We start from the raw sequence: 23,876 nt of genomic DNA on the forward strand, positions 1-23,876 counted from the left end.
TTGTAGATTTCACTCAGTCACTTTTAGGAGGCGTTCCTGCGCCGGAACGCCCCCCCCCCCCCTGCACAGGAACGCCTACATGTGGCGCAGGGCATTACAACGTGACGCATCTCCCAGATGCGTCACGTTGTAAGTACCCCTGCACCATGGAGCAGGATTTGCGCTGCCGCTGCGTCACAAAAGTGACGCAACGGCGGCGCAAATGAGGCACAAGGGGCTTGTAAACCTGCCCTGATGTATGTCATGACAGTGTAACAGGCAGAGTAACACATTCTTCCAAACCAAAAGAAGAAGGCTCTAGAGGAAGAGTCATAAGTACCCTGGCTGCCACTAGAAGTGAGTCTCCATAGTGGGGAGATGTTTGGTTTTGTTCATCCACAACCCAAAAAAGATATCAGAAGCATGGTGGTGCTAAACGTTTTAGAATTCAGACAGAGCTTCTTGGATCCCTAGTCGAAAAATTTATTTTCCAACCTGCTCTCACAGGTTGGTATGCTGTCGGGTTTGTGAGCAACCTGAAGAAGGGGAACGGCCTATGCCCTATAATAAGAGATTTCATTGACTGGCTGGCATATTGCTACTTCAAGATGGAAGGGTTTCTTTTGTACAAGTGAATTGGAGACTTGAGTGGATATTAAAGATTGCAATTTCTCCTCTGAATAGGAGGTTCCTCCAGTTTTTTCTCACAGGGACAAATCAAAGTAAAATGACTTTCGTCTTTTTAAGAAAACATGTTTTCCACAAAACTGCCAAAACCAGTGGTACCCATTAAGCGCAATGGGTAAATATGAATGTTTAAGTCATTTTATTGTCTCTTGTAGAACTTGGCAGGGCCGTTTCTACCCCTAGGCAAGACTAGGCGGCCGCCTAGGGTGGCAAAAGAGGGAAACTTTTTTTATTTGAAATCAAACAGCGAAACAACTGAGCAAATTAGGAGAAAAAGGGAGGGCGCGGCATTTTTCAATTCACGCCTAGGGCGGCAAGACACCTAGAAACGGCCCTGGAACTTGGGCTTTGTGAGCTACAAGACCAACTCAGACAAGACTCTGCAAAGAAGAATGCCCTTCCTGGAGTTCACCATAGGTATGGAGATGGATACCCCAGAATCGTGGCAGCTAAGATGACAGAACATCTTGGAAACTGAGAGGTCTCTACAGAAAATCATAATATTCCTGAAAGGGCTCACCTATCTTCTAGCATCAACTTAACAACAAGGTGATGGATGGAATGCTTGAACCAATCTGAGCCACTGGCAATCGCCCGAGCCGCATTCTAATCCATCATTTCTCCCCCCCACTGTGTTACCCCGTGTGGACCCAGCCATATGCAAATCAGTCTTGAACCTGCTCCAATGGGAACAGTCCAGCCCGAACTGTAAAACCATCTTCTAGCAGCACTGATTGAAGAACTTCTTCCAGAGGTATCTATAGTATAGACGTCTCTTTAAAGCAGGAAGATCTTTCATCCCAAATGTACCCATTTATACATAGAGCAAGAGACCTTGTCAATGGAGGCCAGGCTAAATCTAAAGCAGTGCTGGTTGGTCACAAGCTAAGCTTTCCCATTTTTGACATGCTCCAAGGAGTAATCCTACTGGCGGAGAGGTAGAAGTTCTGATGGTTACGTCATTTTGGACAGGGCAAGACAAGCAAAATCTGGTCCTTCTAGAGTTATTGTTGGGCTCCTCTATCAGATGGCCTCATGTTATGTGTCTGAGGGATCCTGTAGAAGTACAGCCTACCTGTACTCACGTTATGAGTCAAGCAACAAAAAAAATCCTCCTTTGGACAGTACTAAGATGAAATTAAAATGTTTACTACAGAATCATGAACCTTAGTTTACCCTGATTAATTCTTCAGTTTTTTTAAACAATAGTGGGAGCTAAAATCTTGATTCTTCAAAATATGTGTGCACTACTAGGTAGTAGGGTCTCTTTGTATGGAACACAAGTACTTCCAAAGAGATTCAGTGGATTGGTTTGACCAACCAGCAGTTCCAGTCCATGCACTGGCTGCGGACCAGCTCCACTGAATATTAAATATGGCATCTAAGACCGCTCTGTGGTGTGCGTAATAGAGGATGGTGTGCTAGAGTGTGCGTAACAAAGGATGGTGGGTAGTGTGTGCGTAATAGAGGAGGTGTGATAGACATTTTGGGGATCCAGAGGAGAATGGCATTTATATCCAAAACCTTTAGGATAAGGATGAGAAAACAGACACCACCTCTACACAATTCCTCAAATGTTAGTAAACATGTGGTCGATAGGAAAAATATGAATGGATGATTTTGTTCTGGGTGATGGATGTGTGGTCAAAGGATGCAGATAGATGCCATATTAAACATATGGTTAATCTAGTGTATCATTTGAAGTGCCACATGTAAGATATATTCTATATTAAATTATATACCTATTGATAAGTAATATCAATCTTTTGTTAAAGTTTGCATATATGAAAGATAATTTTTTTTCTTCAGTAGTAGTGTAGGATAGTGCTGATATAGAGAATGCTGTATATTTTTAGGTGATTGCCAATTAAACTTTATACGGTATTTCTAACAAAATTATCACCAAGTTTTTTTCAGGTCAAAAAAGGAAAATAAGCTTATTAAATTTATGATGTACATAGCCAATAGTCTCCTGACGTTTAGAAAGGAGCTAAAGACGTGGCTCTTTTCTGCGTGATCGCCATGACTTTCTGAGCTGCAGTCTGGATTTACTGGTCTCTGAACTTTTTGCTAAAGCGCCGGGACACCCGTCTGGGTAGCCGTGCGCTATAAAAGAGTAGGTACATAACATAACATAACATAACATTAAGTAATCAGAAGATGGTTCCGGGTTGCCACCTTTTTAGGGCTTGCCCGCATAAGCATGCGCTCTTGCTTGCAAGACTCTTGTGTTCTGTAATGGACTTGGAACCAGCCCATTGCTTACCATTAGTCTGCAGCTTTTTCACTCTTTTTTGCTGCCTTCTAATTGGGCAGCTCTTGCCCATGCGTAACTTCCTTGTCTCTTAGTGGCACATGGACCAAGGGCAGATTAATTTAATTTTCTAGTGTTCCTACGCTGAAGATCTTCTAGTTCAGGTACTATTGTAGAATTGGAGCGCTTTATATGAACAGTTATGTTTCACATGGTCAGTTGTTCTTTTATTCATTTTTTTTAGCACCTGGCGATGCAGTGATTTGTCCAGAATCAAAAATTGTTCAGCTGACGCCGAGATTCAAACCCTGTTCCCCAGTTCCAAAGTCGGCAACTCTGACCTAAGTCACATCTTCACCCAATAGGGGTTCCAGCTTTCAAACTTTCATCTTACCCCTACTATATTATGTTGATTCTAAAAGCCAGTTAACTTTATAACAGGGGTCTCCAACCTTTTCTGTAGTGAGAAATACTTCTGATCAGTGAAAATCATTTTGAGCTACTGAAGGCCAATCAACTTGCGCAATGTTACCAGACGCCCCCATGCCCAGTTTCATTACATTTAAGACTAATATCCATAGAGAAAAAGACTATGGTTTGAGCAAAATACTTTGACTAGGGGCACTATGACAGGGCTGCCATGTGGGTCAGTGAGAGGGTAGTCTTTACGGAAGTATGAACATATGTGCATATAAATGTTATAGATGTGTATTAGCGAAGAAGAGCCTGTGTCGTAGGTACTTGCGGCCCTGTTACATGTGTAACACAAACATACAACCATTATTTTAATGGGAGAAATTTAAAGTGCAGAAAGGTGTTCTGCAAAAATGTTGATAATATGGAACATTTTTCTGCACCTTAAATTTCTCCCAGTTATAAACATGATACCATGTCTACCAGCCACAAGGAGCAAGATGCCTGCTGTGTGTAAAGGCAACAGTTTGAAATTGGAGAGAATTAAACTGAAGAGCTAACTTTATGTTTATATGGATTCCATAAAACTCAACATTTAAATTTTCGCCCATTTGAAAGTGTTGCATTTACAAACAGCAGGCATCTTGCACCCAGTAGCCTGTAGCCATGGTCAGAAAATTATAGCAATTTCTTTAAACAGGAGGTATTTAAAGTGAAGAAACATGCTTTATAAAATATTAAGACAGAATTGGATTAATTGAAAGTGGAGAAAAACATTGACTCAGTGCTTCGTAGAAATATCTCTAATCCCGTTAAATTTCTCCCATTTGAAAAATATGTAAGGATTTTTCAGTTATATACATGATGCTCCTCGGAGTGACAGATGCACTCTATAAATACTTCCTAACATAACATATATATGCAACAGTGTCTACTGGCCTCTGGGAGCAAGATGCCTGCTGTTGGTAAATGCAACACTTTGAAATCGAATACAATTACAACAAAGAGTTAACTTAATCATTAGGCTAACTTTCATTTTAATTTTCTCCTATTTAAAAGCATTCAGAAACGTCATTTTGTTGTTATGCACCAATACTGTGTCCACGAGGACTTTTATCTAAGATGTAAATACCTCAGTGCTTCAGTTCTTCACCTCTGCACCCTGGGTAATAAACCCAACAGTAGCACTATTCAGTTTCAGGCGCTGCTAACTGCAGCCTGAAGATAATAAATTAAAATAAACACAGCGATCCTTAAAATGTAAAAGTAAAATGTGATCCTGTGCTTACTTGAAAATGAACTCAAGGCTGTGAGCTACTCTGAATGTTTATTTGAGCTACTGGTAGCTCGCAATACACCGGTTGAAGACACGTACATTAGAATCTTTGTATCATATTAAGGTGCTCCATCACACGCTTCCATGAGTTAAGTAGATTACGCTACAAATGCAAATTGGGACATTTTCATCGCATGCAAAGCGGTCCTTGAAGAGATTTAACATTTTTGTTGGGCGGACTACCTTGTGGCTGCTTTAAACATCTTATAGCTGTTTGCAAATAGGGAGAAAGAGGAAATCCCTGTCAATATAGCCTTCCATTCTATACCGAACTGTTTTGAACACCTACAACTAACAAGCTTATTTTCTCTACTTTCTATTTTAAAGACCCGGCACCTTTAACATGTGACCAGAACACTCATTTTACAGGCTTCTACCAAGGTGAACTCAAACAGTTGGGGGAGGAAAAACAATTACTCTGTCAATGCTGGCTGTGTCATAGTGCTATTTCTTTTTAATTCCCCCTCTGCCCCTTCCTGTTTCTTAAACCATCCTGCTTTTTCTATCCCTCCCATCCCTGTTTCTTGCCTCCCTCCCACTTCCAGAAGTAAACCCCCCCAAAAAAGGCTATGAAGTGGCCAGCACTGGATCTTCATACCACTTTTTTAACCATTCCATTATCCTCCGCCCCACCCACCCCCTCTTAACCCGGCACCATGCTACCCACCCCCACCCATCGAAGAGACCTAATGGCTTTGCCAATGCTTGTTGAAATTATCATGGGGCAGCATTATTGCAGTGGTCCTGTAATAACATTTATGCATCAACTAAGGGAAATGTTTAAATAGAATGGATGAGTTTTTTTGCTGTACATCTATGACCATTGTAACTGGGAAGGTCACTTGCAAGTAAAGGATCCTTCACACCTGTGTGCCTGCTAACCTCATGGGGTCCATTGTACTGGAGACCTTCAGGGATTATTATCCTGTAAACCAAGATGAAGTAGGCATATGGAGTAACTCCCTGATAGTGAGAAATGTGTTTACCTAACTAAAACTGAGAATATTGAAAATTGGCCAGGTGTGAAAGGGTGCTATTTTCTACCCCAAAAGAGAAAAGCTTTCTAGAAATGACCATCAGAGGTTTATAGGATCAAAATATGTTCCCATGAATCCTCACATCGAGAAATATAACCGCACCGCAATTGACCGCACCTGTTTTGGGGTGCGGTCAATCTTACCAAGATGAACATTTTTTTGTTTCTCAGGAGTTTTCACTTTGTTTCTTTTTTGTTCCTCAGACTGGTCCTCAGTGCCATGAAGCCATCAGCGTAAATGTACTTATTAAATGGTAATAATGTGACAAAGGCAATGCAATGACATCGATAATTTTTCCTTGGAGTTCTGAACTGTGAGAAGAAGAGTGGAGAATGTTAACTCATTGGCTGAAGAACCTGCCTACAAATCTTAATCTTATGAGGATCTATCATTAAAAGCTGTTAAGTGTCTACAGGGCAACAGAAGAAAATTATAAAGCATAGATATGTGAAATAAAGACTTGCTTGAAGGATTTGGGAAATTTAGTATGGTCCTGCTTTAACTTACCTAATCTTTGGGGAACATTTTTCAAGCAGTTGAAGATGATTATCTGCAAGCTTGTTCCAGGAACCTTCTCAGTAGCTATCTGGAGAGATATGTGCGGCTTTGGAGGTATTTCCATATGGGATCGGAGTTAGTGTTAAGAGGAGTGATAACAGCACAGAAGGACATACTAATGAACAGGTAATCTTTAAGAACAGTGAGCAGCGTCGGATTGGTAACGCGGGCATTCGGGCAATGTCCGAGGGGCCGGTGTCCGAGTTCTGCTGTGGGCTGCTTTTTTGAGCAGTCTGGAGGGCTGTTTAGGTGCTGTCTCTATTGTTCGAATACAGCCAGCAGCCCAGTGGAAGTCTGAGTGGCCTTCCTAGAGGTGGATGGGTGCTCATTACCTCCATTTAGCAGAGGTATCACTCCCTTTGTCTCGAGGGCCAGCCCATTAATGTGTGCACATACTGAGCGGGGGCAGGGGGCCTGAGTTGAAGTGGCCTCACTTGTTTCACCAGTGTAAACTAGCGCGTGCATTTTTTTTTACCACCCTTCCCTCTTAAATTATTTTTAAAGATGATTACACCAAGGCAGTGATATGAGGAGTGTTTATGCAAATGTGGGCCGATTTTTTTTTTTTGCGTGCCCGGGCCAATTTTCATTCCCAATCCAACCCTGACAGTGAGGACTGACTGGAAGCGATGAATACAGAAGCAGGTCCAAGCAGGTAAACAAGCAGGTCATTTGGGTTTTCTGCAACCTTATTGCGTTAACTTTCTATGATCATCCCACATCACAATTCTTGATTGCATCTTCCATCCTGTGGTGTGATGTGATGTGATTAAATAATAAGGACCTCCTTTATGAAAGCTGTTGCATCGCTGCAACAAAACAGCAATGCAACCGTTTTCACTGCACCCTCCTTGCGACACAATGTATGCGCCGTATTAAATGTACGGCGCTCCATGTTGCAAAGAGAGACAGATATGTCAGGAATCCTGATGTATCTATTGGCGCAAAAGTCACACATTGCTGGAGTTGTGTCGCAAGCATGATGCAACTCCAGCAATGCATGGGGCAGGTCTGTCCCTATGGCACTGTGTGACCCTTACGCCCGCCATGAGGCAGGTGTAAGGTTTTGGTGCAGTGGAGTCTTAGAAGTGTCGCAGTGAAATCCCATAGATTTCACAGCAGCACTTCTAAAACCCCCTGCATACATTATACTGGACGTATGTGTAATGTGGCGCAGAGGTTTACAAGGGAATACATCTGCCTAGATGCGTTACTTTGTAAATATGATGCATTATGACGCTTTATTTATGCCACCACTGCGTCACAAAAAGTGGCGCAATTAATGCGCAAAAGTGGTGCAAGGGGCTTATAAATAAGCCCCTCAATTTTTCATCTAAGGTCGACTGCATCACATTCTACTATTCTATAATAACGAAGATTAAACAAAGCAGAACTGAAGCAGCTTGATAGTGGTGCAGATGTGGGGTCTTTCCACCTGAGGGCACCTTCCCCCTGAAGGAGGCGGCAATCTACACCCTTGCAAAAGTATATTTTCCAACTTGTTCACCTTTTTTACTCAAAATAAATAACCAACACCCATATAAGTTTAAAATATATTTTTATTTAGACAAAAACGTAATAAAGAAATGATTCATGATTCCATCATTAAAAATGAAGCGCCGAGACTCACACTGGACCTCATTAAGAGCTAGTGAGCAGCACTGGAGCAGTGTGCATGAGAGCAGATACTGATGACAGCCATAAACCTCATGGAATACAGTACACTGCCTGCAGACTGCGCAGGTTGCAGCGGGAAAGTGAATTTCATTGCTGTTCTAGGCGCTGAGATGGGACAAGTCCAAGAACATTGCCACCCCCCTAACCCCCCCCCCCCCAATCTGGTCATTCAACAGGCACAGGCCTACATCCCTGGGCTACAGGAAGTGCATTGTCACTTCCTCTTCATCCAGGCATGGATGGAAGGAATGGTCACTGCCATCACCTCTACATCTTGCCAATCAAATGGAAGAAGAAACGTCTATTGTCACTCCTTCTTCTTCGCAGGCCATGGCAGAAGAGGTGCATTGTCACTGATTCTTCACCTAACTACGGGATGGGGACACAACATGCATTCGCTCTTCCATTTTACATGACCCTGGGATAGGATAAGTGCATTGCCCCCTTCAGCCAACCATGTGGCGTATAGGCTTCTTGGAGATGAAGACATGCGCTGTCCGTTCTCCGCCTGGCAATGGGACAGTGAGAAGTCACATTCTCTGCACCTCGCCATAGGAGAAAGGGAAGAGCATTGTCTTTTCCACTTCGCCTGGCGACAGGATAGGCGCAGAAAGGGTGCACAGTCGGTTCCTTTGCATGTAAGCATGGTATGGGAGGAGAAGAGTTCTACCACAGTCTCCTCACCTGTCCAGGTGAGGATGGGAAGCGCATTGCCACATTCTCTTCACTGACCTATGGGATAGGTCTTCATCTGGTAAGGAGATGGGAGAAGGAACGGTGCCCTGTGACTTCCTTTTCACTGCTCATGGGATGGGAGACAAAGTATAATGCCTCATCCTCTTCACCTGCTGATGGGAAGCCAAGGCATCCTAAGCAGGCAGCAATGAATAGAAGAGGACATTCAGTACGGATAGCTGGAGAATAAAACCCGGGTCATGCTATCGTAAATCAAAAACAATACATGAAGATTAGCTGAAACTCAGATCCCACAATCAACTAAAACAGAGTAAGTTAAGAACTGTAAACAGAAGGTAGGCGAAGCCTGGTCAGTTATCATTTAATCAGTGGAGAAGGATACTGGGAAGAAATACAACACTGCACCACATCAGGTGTACAGTGGGCAGATTTAAGACCACACCCTTATGGGGAATGATTTAGGGAGATCATGGTTTAGGAGGAGTATCACCCGTATAAAGAAATCACCGATGCATGTGGCTAATATAACAAGTCAGAAAATTAACATTCTCAGACTCAACATTTCCATCCTTTTGAGGAAAGACTGGATCAAGACTTTACTCATGCAAATTACCAAGAAATCCAAGTGACTTGTAGGAACCCGTGAACTCTGCACATGGCCAGAGCCCGCCTTTGTTCCACATGTGGTTCTCTGACCAAGTGTGAGAAGTTTGTTTCTGAAGCTTCACCACATCCTTCTGCCTGACAACTCATCAGATGTGGACTATAGGGAAAGACTGAGCTTCTGTAGCTGCCTTTCACGTGAAGGATGACAAAAAAGGAAAAAACTAGAGTGGGATCCTTAAGGAGGCAGGCGGAAAGCAGTAATGGAGAGGAAGAATCAGCATAAAGGTGGAGAGAACAACATAAAGCTCAGCTGCAGAGAGATATAGACAATGAAAAACATATTAAAATTAGGAACAATTAGGTTAATGAGTTATAACCAAAACAAAAGCCATTAACCCCTCCCATGCTGGTGACGGAACCGCTTCGTCACCAGCCTCGGTCGCGCTGTGCTGGTGACGGAGCGGTTCCGTCACGGCCCGCTCAGCGCGCCTGCGCGGCGCTGATTTTGCGCCTGCGCTGGACGTTCCATTGAGCGGGCGGGGCCGTGACGGAACCGCTCCGTCACAAGCACAGCGCGCCCGAGGCTCGTGACGGAGCGGTTCCGTCACGAGCATGGGAGCGATGCGCGGCCCCACCTTCCCACTAGCGCTGCGGAGGATTTGCCGCCGCATCGAAGGGGTTAAAGGGGCACACAGAACATAGGAATGAAAATGAAAGGGAGAACTTGTCCCAGTTTTCGGAAGACGTAAGACATGATTGTCAGACTGTGGTCTTTGTGACAGCTGTTAGGTTTGACTAAAATACAAACCGTTTCTCTTCTGTAGCAAATCAAGTAAGGGTCTTGGTTTGAGTTGAAAATCAAATAACGGGTCATACTTCGAGTTCGGTACGATATTGTCTTTACAAGAATATATTGAGGCTGACACATCACAAGAGTTCTATTCCACTGAAGACAGTAACAAAGGATGCAATCAGCTCAGTTCATCAACCTTAAAAACGGTTCTAAAGTGCACGACTACGCCAAGGGTTTCCTAGTACTAGCCAACCAGGAAGCGTATTACAGCTACTAAAAAACACATGGGACGTTGATAGTCAAACTTCATTCTTCAAGAGCCACGTTTTCAGCCTAATTTTAAACTGAACCTGATCGTTTGGTCACTTTGATTTCGATTGAGAGCCCGGTCCACATACCACACACTGCCCCGACATGTCCCATGCCAACAGGGGAAGGTGGGGGTGATGGCAACTGCCAGGAAGCCTCGTGTCTTTCCATGATAAACAAAAAATGAAATCTAGTTTGGAATATTTCCCTAAGAAGCTTACTTTCTAAGGGATTCTGAATATAAGGTGCAAAAAACATTGTCAGGAAGCCATACCTTAAAACTAAACCAGTGGAGGACCTGAGCTGCAGTGGAGAAAAAGCATCCCAGGGACAGAGGATAGAATACTGTGAGGTTTGCATAGACATTCACCAGCAAACTAATCAACTGGTGCAACAGTAATGACGGAAGATGTCCCACCAAACAGGGTATTTGCTAGAGGTAGAGGGTTTAGTAGGTGTCAACCTCCAAGGGACCTTTGCATTAATACAAGGATGGGGCATGGTTCATAGCCCAATCAATGGGCTCTGTGGTACTTTGCATAAACACAAGGAAACACTCCAGGCTGGCATTCACAATGGCCATCACTGCCACAGTAGTGGTGTATTGACAGATGATGTCCTTGCTGAAAGAGACCGACATGTTGGCTTCCTATGCATACTTCGAGTGGACACGACTGGAAAGCGCTGTGCTGATGCATTCCTCCCCGCCGACAAACCGCTTCTATGCCTTTTTGTTCTGGATCATATCCTGCACCTGGGAAGAACAGACACAACAATAATGCTTAGGAATTGTGATTCTATTAGGATGATCACATGTTTTACAAACAAGTTGTATCTCTTATCTGTCCACATTGCTAGTAGCCCTTGGCATTTCTCGCTTACAACAGTAAAACACAGGATTGGCTCTTCTATTTCCATTGACATTATAGTTGCAGAGAGTTCTCTGTTACACATGGTGATTTTAATTCAATATTTGGTAGGGCAAATAATGTTTAAGTAACTCCGTCATTTTCAAAGTCACTAGGGGCCAGATGTAGGAGAGCAAATACCGGTCGGTAACGGCCGAATTCGGCCGTAACCGACCGGTATTTGGGTTTTCACGTGTAGGGGCCAGTATTTTACAGAATCGGTACATTTACCGATTCTGTAAAATACCGAATCGGTAATTTTACCGATTCGGTAATTCCAAATGTAGGTGACACTCCTGAGAGTGTCACAAGCCCTTAAGAGTCGGTATTTTACCACACAATCCTATTGGGTGGTAAAATACCGAATCCAGGTGTGTATGCACATCTGTACATGCACACTGTGGAATGTGACACACAGACATGCCCTTAGGGCATGTATGTGTGCCACATGTTACACATGCCTGTATTCGGGGTGCTAGAGGGTGTCAGAGTGACACCCGCTGCACCCTTGCAGGATTCGGTATTTACCGATTCGGTATTGCCCATTGATTCCTATGGGCTACAAGGCCCATAGGAATCAATGGGCAATACCGAATCGGTATTTACCGATTCGGTAAATACCAATTTTTACAGATTCGGTAAATCAAATAAAGATTTTACCTACATCTCCCTCCTTCTATTTTACCGATTCATAAATACCGAATCGGTAAAATTCGGTATTTATGAGTCAGTAAAATAGAATTACCTACATCTAGCCCTTTGACTTTAATGGCACCAAAACCTTTTATTGCACATCTGTCAGACACGGATGCTTAGTCAACGTTTGTACATATTTTTAAAATCAAAAACATCAGATGGCAAAGCTCTTTCTCATGACACAATCTCTGCACCTGCTGGAACAACAAATGGACAGAGACTGACGTGAGGTAAGCTGCACGTGTATCAGAACCAGGGTCGCCTACTTAATAACATTTGCTTCTTTGTATCTTTTCCTTTTACCAGAATTCGGATTACTACATCTTTTACATTGATTACTGTCCTCCTCTTTTAGTTTGTCATCCAATCTACATCTCACTCTTCTCTCGAGTCAATCTGTAACTCACTAATTCATGTTTCATTTTCATTTCCTATTTCATCTTAGACCTCTCTGCACAGGCCATTCTCTTTGTTGGTTGCCATTTGCCGCCTGTTTTCAATGATCAATCTCTACTTTTGGTTATAAGTACAACCATATATTTCCCATCTGGTTTGCTCTTGATCATCTCTGTATGCACCCTCCTGGGGCTCTTGCTTTCTTGAGAACGAGATACTGCACTGGTTCAATAACACAGACCCCCCCAAAGAACCCTGCGGATAATCATACAAATACATGACATGGAGGCTTCGTGGTAAAGTGAGAAAGAACATGTGTTCCTCAACAAAGCATCCAACTGAACTTCCACAAGACCTCTCGACACCTATACTTCTCTTCATTTGCACTTGCACACCCCCCCACATACGTCGCAGCAGTGGCCGCTCCTCCTACATCGCAGCCAGGACCTGAAACGACCTTCCACTCCAGCTTCGTGCAGCCCTCTTGCTGGCAGAATTCAGAGACTCACAATGTGGCTCTTCAACCGAGATGCAACGCTCAGATACCCCTAGGAGTGACAGTGCTGCGCTATACAAATGCTGTTTGATTGAACCATATCCTGTAACTCCCATGTTCTGGAGTACCTCCAAGATACGTAAGAGTATCAACAACTCTCCATTGTATCAGGATACCATTAGAGACCGGAACTCTTAGCCCAAAATATGGATTTTGTTTTTTGCCCTATTTCTTCCATATACTTTTTCATACTTGACAGATGTTATTACTATGTTCACCAACTCGATCAGAGAATACTCATTTACTTGGAATCAGATATTTGGTTGACAGTGAGCATGGAGTTCTTTACACCATTGTTCATCAGCAAAGTAAAGTACAGGTCATCTTTTAGTTATTGAAAACTAGACCTAATCTCATTGCGGTGCCAGCTGAATTCATGGTAAGATAGAAATTGCTGGAAGTAAAATCTTTCTTCCCTTTAATGGTACATTCTAGGAGCAGATTAACCCTTTGCATGCGTCAGACGTCACGGTGGGCGTGTGTGTCGGACGGCCGGGGGCTGTCCGAATTATGTACACGTGGAATTCGCCTGCATGGCGGGTTAATTCCGGTCGCGCCCAAAGGGTTCAGGGCACTGTGACACTTTTTAAGCATGTTTGTTTACCCTTTCTTGTCACTGCAGGTGTAGTAGCTTATTTCAGTTCGAGTTTATTAGAAATCTGTCAGTCATTATATTTCTTGAATAATTCATACAAGGGGTTCTCCATCCTCAAAATCTACAGTCCTGAAGATGGTCTCATTGACTTACAGCGACAGACACCGAAACGTCAATGTAGTGGTCAATCTCCTCTAAAAAGCTATTGCCAAATGTGTTATTTGTAACTAAGGTCTATTTGCTGGACAGGATCCAATACTGGATATAGTATTTGGACTTTTGATACATTGACAAGTGGTCCCTTAAGATACGTGTAATTCAAGAATAAATGTTTTCAATGTGTTTTGAGATTGATCTTTTGTGAACCCCTTCTGTATATACAACGTAATGTTTTCAATATACAAATATTAATCTACACACCTGCTTTGGAATTTGTTTCTCTCTAAGTAATGGTTTATTTTTAATTTAATTTTGAATAACTGTGAATTTAATTATTGATGTCAAAAGAGGACATATTGAATTTAAAAAAAGGATAAATACATTTCTGTTAATACATTTGTGAGCATTCCTACCCATTATATAACTTTCTAAAAGTGGCATTTTTTGAACTGTAATTAAAAATCACACTTTACCATTAAAGTAGGCTTTTAACTACAATTCTATAGACACTAAACTTGAACTGTTCACCTGCTCCCAACTGAAAGTTATCACTTATTAATTGTAATAACGTAACCCTATGTTATTGTGTTTAGGAGAGATAGGCCTTGCAGTAGTGAACATTGATTTAAGAGATTTTCATTGCCAGGACATGTAAAACTTATAAGTACAGGTAAACCCTTTTAAATACACAGCACTCTGCCCTCTGGACTGTCCATGGCCTACCCTCGGGGTTACTTACATGTAATATAAAGGAAGGTGTGGGCCTGGCAAAAGGTTTATTTTGCCAGGTCGAAATTGCAATTTAAAAACTGCATTCACAGGCTGCAGTGGCAGGGCTGAGACATGTTTAAAGGGCCAAGTGGGTGGCACAACAAGTGCAGCAGGTCCGCTAGTAGCATTTAATTTACAGGTTACAGGCCCTGGGTACATGTAGAACCAATTTACTAGGGACTTACAAATAAATTAAATACGCCAATTGTTTGTTAGCCATTTCTACCATCTTTAGAGAAGAGAGCACAAGCACTTAAGCGTAGGTTAGCAGTGCTCAACAAAAACGAGTTCAGAAAAAAGGAGAGTAAAGGTAAAATCTTTGGGGATGACCCTGCAGGAAAGGACAAGTCCAACATGGATCCATTTTACCTGTTCCCGTGTGCACCTCTGCAGGTGTCGAAATACAGAAAAATTTGACAGATATTTCCAGCGTGATCAACGACTTCCACAATATGGCCCATACTCACGATGATATTAAATTAACAAACATAGAAAAATAGCAAGAAAGTCTGGAGCGTGGGGGGTGTCAATTGTGAAAAACTTTTGACTAAGTGAAAGAATAAATAAATTTTCTAAAGGAACACAGTTGACTAAGGCTTGATCAAATTTACTAAGATGTTGAGCCTGGCCACTCTGTGAGCCAGGTGATGGTTCATAAACATTCTTTACAGAGCTCTGAGTGCCAGTCTGAAATTAGCACTTTGTTGCAGTATTTCATCTATACCCATGACTCTACTGGCAGATGATCTGCGATTTCTACAATATTGTAATTATTTTTTTACCAATTCTGGAGGTCTACCAGTTAGAAACATTCTACAAAACGAAGGTTTTATGTGACTAGTGCGTGGCATTGAGCTGTTCCCTTCCTTCGCGACCTGCATGCATGGCTTCCACATGAACAACCCTTGCATCAGACGCAGTGCGTGCTTTTTTGCACAGATGAACTTTGGAAGTCAAGTCTGGCTCTGGGAGCGACACAGAAGAACCCTGTGCTCCTCCTTTGCTAACAACCTGAACTATGGGCTTGCCGCCATATGTAAGCTAATGTAATCATATGTAATCTATGTAATCTAAATTCATATTAGGCTGTGTAATTTTGGATTCTGATTCTTCTCCCAAACACAGCTCCTTAATGTACCCTAGCTTGAGCAAATGGTCCTGCAAACATAGTACAGCAAGGAGTACCTATAGAAAACACATGAGGTGTTTGATGTGAGAAGAATATAGGTTCCTTCCTAAGTGTATTGCCCCTAAAACAGTGACTTTTGAGGCCTGAAAAATAATAAGATACTAATTACTTCTCTAGAAATGTTTCTATTTCTTGACACTACAATCAGGCAATGACATACAAAGATACATAGGCACAGGGTTCATCACTGAGCCCAGCCCTCTTCAACATCTACATGGCCTTCCTGGCAGCCATCGTCTGACAACAAGACCTCAACATCGTATCCTACGCCGAAGACACCCAGCTCATCCTCTCCCTCACCAGAGACCCCATCGCAGCAAAACTCAATTTTCAGAAAGGAATGCAAGACGTCGCAGTCTGGATGACCAACAGCCTCCTCAAACTCAACGCCGAGACGAAAGAAGTCCTCGTCCTAGGAACCACCCCTTCACCATGGGACCATGGGACAACACCTGGTGGCCCACTGCCCTCGAAACCCCACCTACCCCCACAGACCATGCCAAAAACCTTGGCATCATACTCGATGCATCGCTCACCATGAACCGACAGATCAACACCCTCCGCATCCTCGGCAAAACCTTCAAATTGATCCCCCCGAAATCAAGAAAGACAGTCACCCACGCACTCATCACCAGCCGACTGGACTATGGAAATGCACTCTACGCCGGCATAAACAACTCCGCAAGCTCCAGAGAATCTAGAACACCGCAGACAGACTCGTCCTCGGCACCCCCCCAGCACAAACACAACAGCCAACACCTACGGTGACTCGCCAGGTTCTCCGTGGAGAAGAGAGTCACCTTCAAAGTCCTCACTCACGTCTACAAATGCCTACACAACAGTGGACCCAAATACCTCAATGACAGAATCAACTTCCTCATACCCAAAAGAAACCTCCAATCCACCAACCTTGCACTGGCCGAAACCCCGCACATCCATAGAGCAAGAGCAGGCGGAAGATCATTCTCTTACATTGCAGCCAAGAACTGGAACGAAATACCAGCAGACATCAGCTGCGCCCCCTCCCTGAACACCTTCAGGAAGACCCTCAAGGCCTGGCTCTTCGGCTGGACAGATCTGTGCGCCCCCCGTGCCTTGAGACCCTCACGGGTGAGTAGCGCTCTTAAAACCCCCTGATTGATTGATTGAGGCATGTTCCTATTTTATGCCACATGCTAGATAAGTTTTCTGGGCTAGTGATGGGCTGGTTTGAGTACTTTATACTTTATTGGTATCTCTCTGGCAATTTATCATACTGTGGTGAGAAATATGGACAGATCTCCTTCCACTAAGCATTCTTTTAATACCATACTAGAATTATGACATGTTTGTGTATATAATCAATACTAAAACACACAAGGAAACAATGGCAGGGTATATGCCGCCTAAGTGTTTTCCCCTTAAAACATTGACTTTTGAGGCCTGAAAAATAATAAGATACTAATTACTTCTCTAGAAATGTTTCTATTACCTGACACTACAATCAGGCAACGACATACAAAGATACATAGGCACAGGGTTCATCATTGAGCCCAGCCCTCTTCAACATCTACATGTCCCCCCTGGCAGCCATCGTCTGAGGCAAATAAAAATGATCCCAAGCAGGGAACAGAGGCAAGAAAAGCGAGCACAAGCAGGGAACAGAGGCAAGAAAAAAACGATCACAAGCAGGTAACAGAGGTAAGAAAAGCAAGCACATGCAGGGAACAGAGGCAAGAAAAGCGAGCACAAGCAGGGAACAGAGGCAAGAAAAGCAAGCACAAGCAGGGAACAGAGGCACCAACTGCCCCTCAGCAGACAGGGGTGTCCCTGACTGGTAGATACGGCACTCTCAAAGACAGAGGGAGGGGGGGACAGCCCCCACCAAGAAACGAGAAAATTCGTCACAGGGAGCAAGAGTGGGCCTCACAGCCTAGTATGCAGCAACAAACACATGGCACCCCGCATCCCTCCTCATTCACATACACACACACAACCCTGCGCGTCACTCCCTGCGCACATTTCCTGCAGTACCCCCCCCCCCGTCCCGTCAAGAGCCAAACACAGGTCTCCAACTTAGACAGATACCACCGCCCCCCCCTCAAACTCTTACCTCAGGGCCAGGGGCAGCTCCAGGGCCGGAGACACCTCCAGGGGGAAAGAGAGACATTAGAGGGTGAGGGGTGAGTGTTCTCAGGTGAGAGAGACCGAAGCCCCTCAGGATAGGAGGAGTGTGGAACGAGAAGGGGTGTTTAGTGAGGGGGGCACGCCTCGAGATGACAGGGGGTGGAAAGCTTGATGGGAGAGGGGGGCCCGTTAGCAGTTAGTTTCTTCGGGGTGGGGCAGGGCTCGACCATCAGCCAGGGAGGATGGGTGCAGGGGCTGAGGGGCACCACTCGGGTCTGAGCAGGGGGCGCACAGATGCAGGGGTGCACAGAGCTCGGATCACTGGAGGCAGAGTACAGATGGACGGTGCTCCTCCGGGTGAGGGGCAGAGCTCCCATGGGCCTGAGGCGGAGACCTCCTGGAGTTGCAGAGTTTGGATGAACTGAGCTCCCCCGGTTAGCAGCAGACCCGGGATCACACGCGGTGGGGTCGGTGGGGGTGGGGTTCTTGCAGAGTGCGGGTACATGGAGCTCCTCGGGGCAATCAGCCGAGCCCGGATCACACTGAGCAGAGCTCCGATCTGGGGGTGTGGGGGGTGGCGGCAGAGTTTGGGGGGACAGCACCCCTCGATGGGAGCAGAGCTTGGGTGGAGGCTCGGCGCAGTCGGTGACAGCAGAGCTCGAACCGGGGGCTCAAAAGAGGAACCGGCGGTCGGTGGACTGGAGAAGAGGGGGGGCAGAAATCGTAGATCAGGCTTAGGCGAAGGGTGGCCGAGGAGAGGGCAGATATCGGGCAGGGTGGAGGGGGTGCCAGCGCTCTGACCCAGACGTGGGGGAAGGAGGTGGAACTCAGCCGAGTGGGGAGGGGAAGTGTCTGGGCGGGGAGTAGGAGTTGGGGGGCACTCGGGCAGCGCCCGGTCCGGCGCAGGGTACGCACCTGTGCAGACGTCCGCAGCCCCTTGCCTCGGGCCGCTCATCCCGGAGGGGGGTCCGGTATCCACCGCTGCTCCCGTGGGGGTCCCACCTCCGTCTCCGGGAGGGCCGATCTGCTGCTGCTGGGCAGGTGACTCTGCTCCTCGGCCGCCTTGGGGCACCGCCGGTAGCTCCAAGGGTGGTGCGCACGAAGTGACCTGGGGGGATCCCGGAGCTAGAACCGGTCTGCTAATGGCGCATGGCTCCCGGGAGGGGGCAGGTAACTCTGTTTTGCTCCTGGGCCGGGTCCCGGGGGGGTCCGATGCTGCTCCAGAAGTGAAGGTGGGGGAGGAGCCACCGATCCTGGCGATGGCGCACACTGATTGCCCTTCTGAGAAGGGGGGTCTTGCACCGCAACGAGGGGCGGTCCCTGCAAGCCGCCCGCCCCGGGGATGAAGCCGCCGCTGCTGTTTGCTCCTCAGGAAGTAATCCCACAGCTCCAGGGAACAGATCCAGTCGAGCCCATGCAGGCGGTTCCTCCTCCTGCCCTCCACAGGCTGGGGCAGCCAGGGTAGGGAAGAGGGAGGGCACCGAGGGGTGAGGAGGTGGGGAGGAGCACAGAAGGGGCAGGGAGAGAGACAGAGGGAAAGAGAAGCTGTGGGAAGAGACGGGCAGGAGGAGGACACCAGGGGAGGGATCGTGAAGACAAGCGCTCGCCATTTGCATTTTCAGACTGGGGTGCATGTTTTTTCCTGATGACGTCACAAAGAGAAAGGACAGGAAAAAACACACCCCTCAATCCGAAACAGACGGGGCTTAAAGTGACAGACAAAGCTCTTCTCCAATGGCTGGCCGCCGTTTAGGAAGCCAGCCAATGGAGAAGAGCTGGCTTGTTTAAGCCCCTACTAGAAAACATAACATCTCGCCAGCGAGACTGCGCAAGTGCAGCCTACGCTAGCCGAGACCTAAAAAAAAGAAAGGAGAAAACAACAGTATCTCAGGATAGACTTGATGCGCTTTCCCTACTGTATATGGTGGCGGATATAATTCACTGAGTCCACTTTCATAAATGTATCTTGAATTTTCAAATGAGAAAATTTAAAAGGAAGCTTTTGCTAATTTGATCATACATGAACGTTTAGTGCCTTTTAGAAACGTTACATTTTTGTTTTATGGTTTTGGATTGCAGAGGGAGCACCACATAACCATCCCAGGTTGATTGATTGGTTCCTTAACATACCATAATTGTTCTCTATTCATTTCCATTCTCTCAGCCCTCTGCCTTTACCACCACCTCTTCACTGGCAGTCTCTATTCCAGCAGACTTCCATTATCCCTGATACAGATGAAGAGTCTAGGAAGCAGGAACCTTTCGTAGAGCCCTCAGAGAGCCATTGGACACTGGCCCGCAAAACTGGGTGATAGGCTGCAAAATTAAGCAACTTGAAATGTTGGGAAACTCTGCGAAGAGGGGGCATCATCAATGTGTCAAATAAGGTCAGCGTCCTCAAACTGGCCAGAATAAAGGACCTAAAACAAGGTATTAGTCAGTCTTATCAAAAATACAAAAAAGAGTGGTGTGAAATCTACACAGTTGAATATGTGTACCAAAATATATAAGTGATAAAGGAAAAGTGCTACTTCCATCAGGCACGCTTCTGCCCCTGCAGGCCACACAGCACATTTCCTCCAAACAATACTGAACCCATGCGCATGCGCCTTTGTGCAGGGAGCTGGCAGCCTGTCTGGATTAAAGGTGTTAAATAGAGCCAGGTCACTCTCATTACTCGTACGCTCGGAGCCTTTGATGCAATGAAGGCATCGGCGGCTGTTAATCCTTTTGCTTCTGACACAACTATCACTGCTACGCACTCCTAATGAGCGCGGTGTTAGAGCAGACAGAGAATCATGGCCATTCAAAGCTAATGCAGACATCAACACCCTAGCAGAAAGAGAAATAAAACCTCTGCTAATAGACACCTTAGTAGCTCCGACACTGAAATGGCGGCAATCGCTAGCTGCGCGTGCAAAACGTCCTGGCAGACACGTCAGCGGCGCCAGAACATTACTATTAGTAATAAAGAATGAAGATGACCAGGGAGCCATTGTCCTGCATTTTATTGCGCAGAAAGCACAACGGATGTCCGCCATTAAGCGCATAACAGATTATTACAATCTTCCTGTAATGCCACATTACCAAGGCGAGTACAATTCAATGCTTGATATACAGACCTTATTCCAATGATTACCTATAAATTGTTCCAGAAGCCTGAGGTCTGATAGCTGGTATTACTCTTGTAATTGCTCATTTTATTGTGGATTTAGTAAAGCTAAAAGGCCCAACATTGGCCAGGTAATTGGAGTCATCTACTGAATGTATCGAAAAAAGCTGTATCCATTCAGCGCTAGTAGATTTCAAAGGGGGCGGGGGCTGTGACTTTTCATTAATCTCACAACAAGAACTCCGCTTCCCCTTAGTCAACGTAACTTTTATTTACATCTACTGAGTTTGCCAATACTTTCTTAGGGTGTGCCTATCACAGGTTGGATCGCCAGAATACAATGTATTACATGTCGCTAACGATTCATTGTAATACACTTGCACATGGCTGACAATACTGATTCAAAATTCCACATTTGTAAAGCGCAAAATTATCACCCCTAAGAGTATCCAGGCACTGGGGGGGCCGTTGGGGAGATTAAGTGAGCCTTTGCCCAGCGTCGCATGATGCTGAGCTGCTGCCGGGGATCGAACCGTGAGCCCCGCACTCTGGAGTCAGCAGCTCTGGCTCCTGTGCCACACCTCTCTCTGTTCAGCAGCCCTCCCCACTCCCACTGGATATGTTTCCACATTGTAAGTATTTTTGTTTTTTTTGCCTACTGCCATCTTGTCACTTTCCTTCAACTTCATAGTGCTAGGGCCTCCTTTTGGCCTACTGGTGGAAGTAGAAACTGAAGGAGAGAGTGGAAACCGTGTGTCTGGGTTGATATATCTTGTGCGATCAAATATGTCTCCTGCCTCGTGGGGGTAATACCTGAAAAATATTTGTCCTGCTTCCTCTTGAAGGAAGGGTTGATTGTGATGGGATGTATAATCATGAATTATTATGACCAACCTTAAGCTTGCGAAAATTGAGTACAAATACTCCTCTTTTCAAGTTCCAATAGACAACTAATGAGTGGTGTCTAATGGATCAATCAATCAATCAGGAGTTTGTAAAGTGCTCTACTCACCCGGGAAGGTCTCAAGGCACTGGATCCAACCACTCTGATGCAGGTATTATTGAAATGTACTGCAATGGAGTGGATCGCAGTTGCTTTTAGTTCTTGCATCTCCATGGGATAGTGGACAACTCAAAGTTTGCATGCCGGACTTACCAGTGACCCGATAGCAGTATTTATACAAACAAATTGCACAATACTCGTTGCTTTCTTCCACCTACCACACTGCCAGTTGAAAGCACTCTGAAGCAGCAAAACCCACCATGGAGCACTACACAAAAACCTTAAATGGAAAAATACATTTCCTTTGGGGGCATGCAGCCAAATATACAAAACATACAAAGGCCAAAATTGGATCCATTATCCTTTATAACCCATTTGTAACTGGCCAACTGGTGTTTGTACCAGAATCAGCCCATGTCCACCTTACGCTTGGACCTTGCCATGTTGCAGTACCTTAATAGCTGATGTAACCCGGCAACAAGAGATATTTAGCTCAAAGGTGCCATCTGGAGAATGATGTCACAATATGTCTCAAAACCCAAGCTGACATTTGTACACAAAAGAACATCTTAGGATTCTTGATGGTGGCGATTGTTAGTGACTCAGACCTGGCCAAAGAGAACTATTTTCTTAACTTGATGCAATTATTTATAAAGTATTTCACCTGCTAGATTCCTTCCATGATACCACCACAACTACTTGTAATTAGATGTGGGTAAAATGAGAACTGCAACGGGAATTGTGAAGGTTACCAACTTTCCGATTGTCTGAGTTTGCCGAGGAGAACTTGCACACAACCTTTCGCATTCACAACCTCTCACATCCCAACTTTTAATGGGACAGTGATATAACTTCTTTGAAGCACAGCATCTCCTGTGATCTGGAAGAGGAGCGGGGTTTCCAAGAGGATTCACACACTTGAGGAAAGACCCCCATATTCCCACTTTGCACTCTTCGTACCATACCTGCTCCAGCATAAACTGCAGGGGGTCTTCGGGCTTCTGGAACACTATGTTCTCTGTGATCTCCTGGGAGTGGAACAGAGATGGGAACGAAGAGGGAGGAACAGGACAGAGGGGAAGGAAAGAAAAGAGTGCATGAGATGGGAATAAAGAGTGAAGGTTGGGACAGAGGAAGGGAAGAAGAGAGTGTAAGAAATGGGAATAAAAAGTGAGGTATGGGGCAGAGGAAGGGAAGAAAAGAGTGCAGGAGATGGGAATAAAGAACAAGGGACAGGACACTCATAGGGAAGAAAAGAGCGCAAGAGACAGGTATATAGAACAAGGGACAGGGCATAGAGGAGGGGAAGAAAAGAGCGCAAGAGATGGGAATGAGAAGTGAGGGACAGGATCGAGGGAAAGGGAAGAAAAGAGTGCAAGAGACGAAAATAAAGAGCGAGGGACAGGATAGAGGAAGGGACGAAAAGAGCACATGGAATGGGAATAAAGAACAAGGGACAGGACAGACGAAGGGGAGAAAAGAGCGCAAGAGACAGGTTTAAAGAACAAGAGACAGGTGAGAGGGGAGGGGAAGAAAAGAGTGCAAGAGATGGGAATAAAGTGTGAGGGAGAGGAGAGAGGGGAAGGGAAGAAAATAATGTGAGAGATGTGAATGAAGAGATACGGACAGGACAGAAAGAAAGGGAAGAAGAGAGTGTGAGAGACAGGAATAACAAGCCAGGGAAGGGACAGAGGAAGGGAAGAAAAGAGTACAAGAGACGGGAATGAGGAGAGAATGATAAGGCAGAGGGAGGAAGAAAAGAGTATTAATTGTTCATCAGGTTCATCGAGTACAATTTATATTCAGTTTTCATATGTTCAGTTCCTTGTTGAAAGACGACAGGCAGACACTGTTATTTTCTATAATACTTTGGGTTGTTTTTGAATGAGACAAACAGATGGGACAGAACTTGATATTTTCTACGCTACCCGGTGGTATCTACAACAGACTAGACAGACATGCTAGACAGAAAATATGACGGTGGCCCGGACTGGCCGTTGCAGTCACCGGGCAATCCCCCGGTGCGCCGCAAGGGTGGG

At 45.1% G+C, this 23,876-nt stretch overlaps 1 protein-coding gene across 1 annotated transcript in view; it reads right to left on the reverse strand.

The window, feature by feature from the left end:
* Positions 1-9,877: 9,877 nt before the first annotated feature.
* TEX55 (testis expressed 55) overlaps positions 9,878-23,876 on the reverse strand; it is a 532,765-nt gene continuing 518,766 nt past the window's right edge. Inside the window, exons 14-15 of the mRNA XM_078656720.1 lie at positions 22,803-22,865; positions 9,878-11,100 (exon numbers count right to left, since the gene is read on the reverse strand). Of these exons, the coding sequence (XP_078512846.1) occupies positions 11,068-11,100; positions 22,803-22,865 (96 nt within the window). The 3' untranslated portion in view covers positions 9,878-11,067. The remainder of the gene's footprint in view (positions 11,101-22,802; positions 22,866-23,876) is intronic.

This window comes from Lissotriton helveticus, chromosome 8 (genome assembly GCF_964261635.1).
Source record: "Lissotriton helveticus chromosome 8, aLisHel1.1, whole genome shotgun sequence".
Taxonomy (NCBI): Eukaryota; Metazoa; Chordata; class Amphibia; order Caudata; family Salamandridae; genus Lissotriton; species Lissotriton helveticus.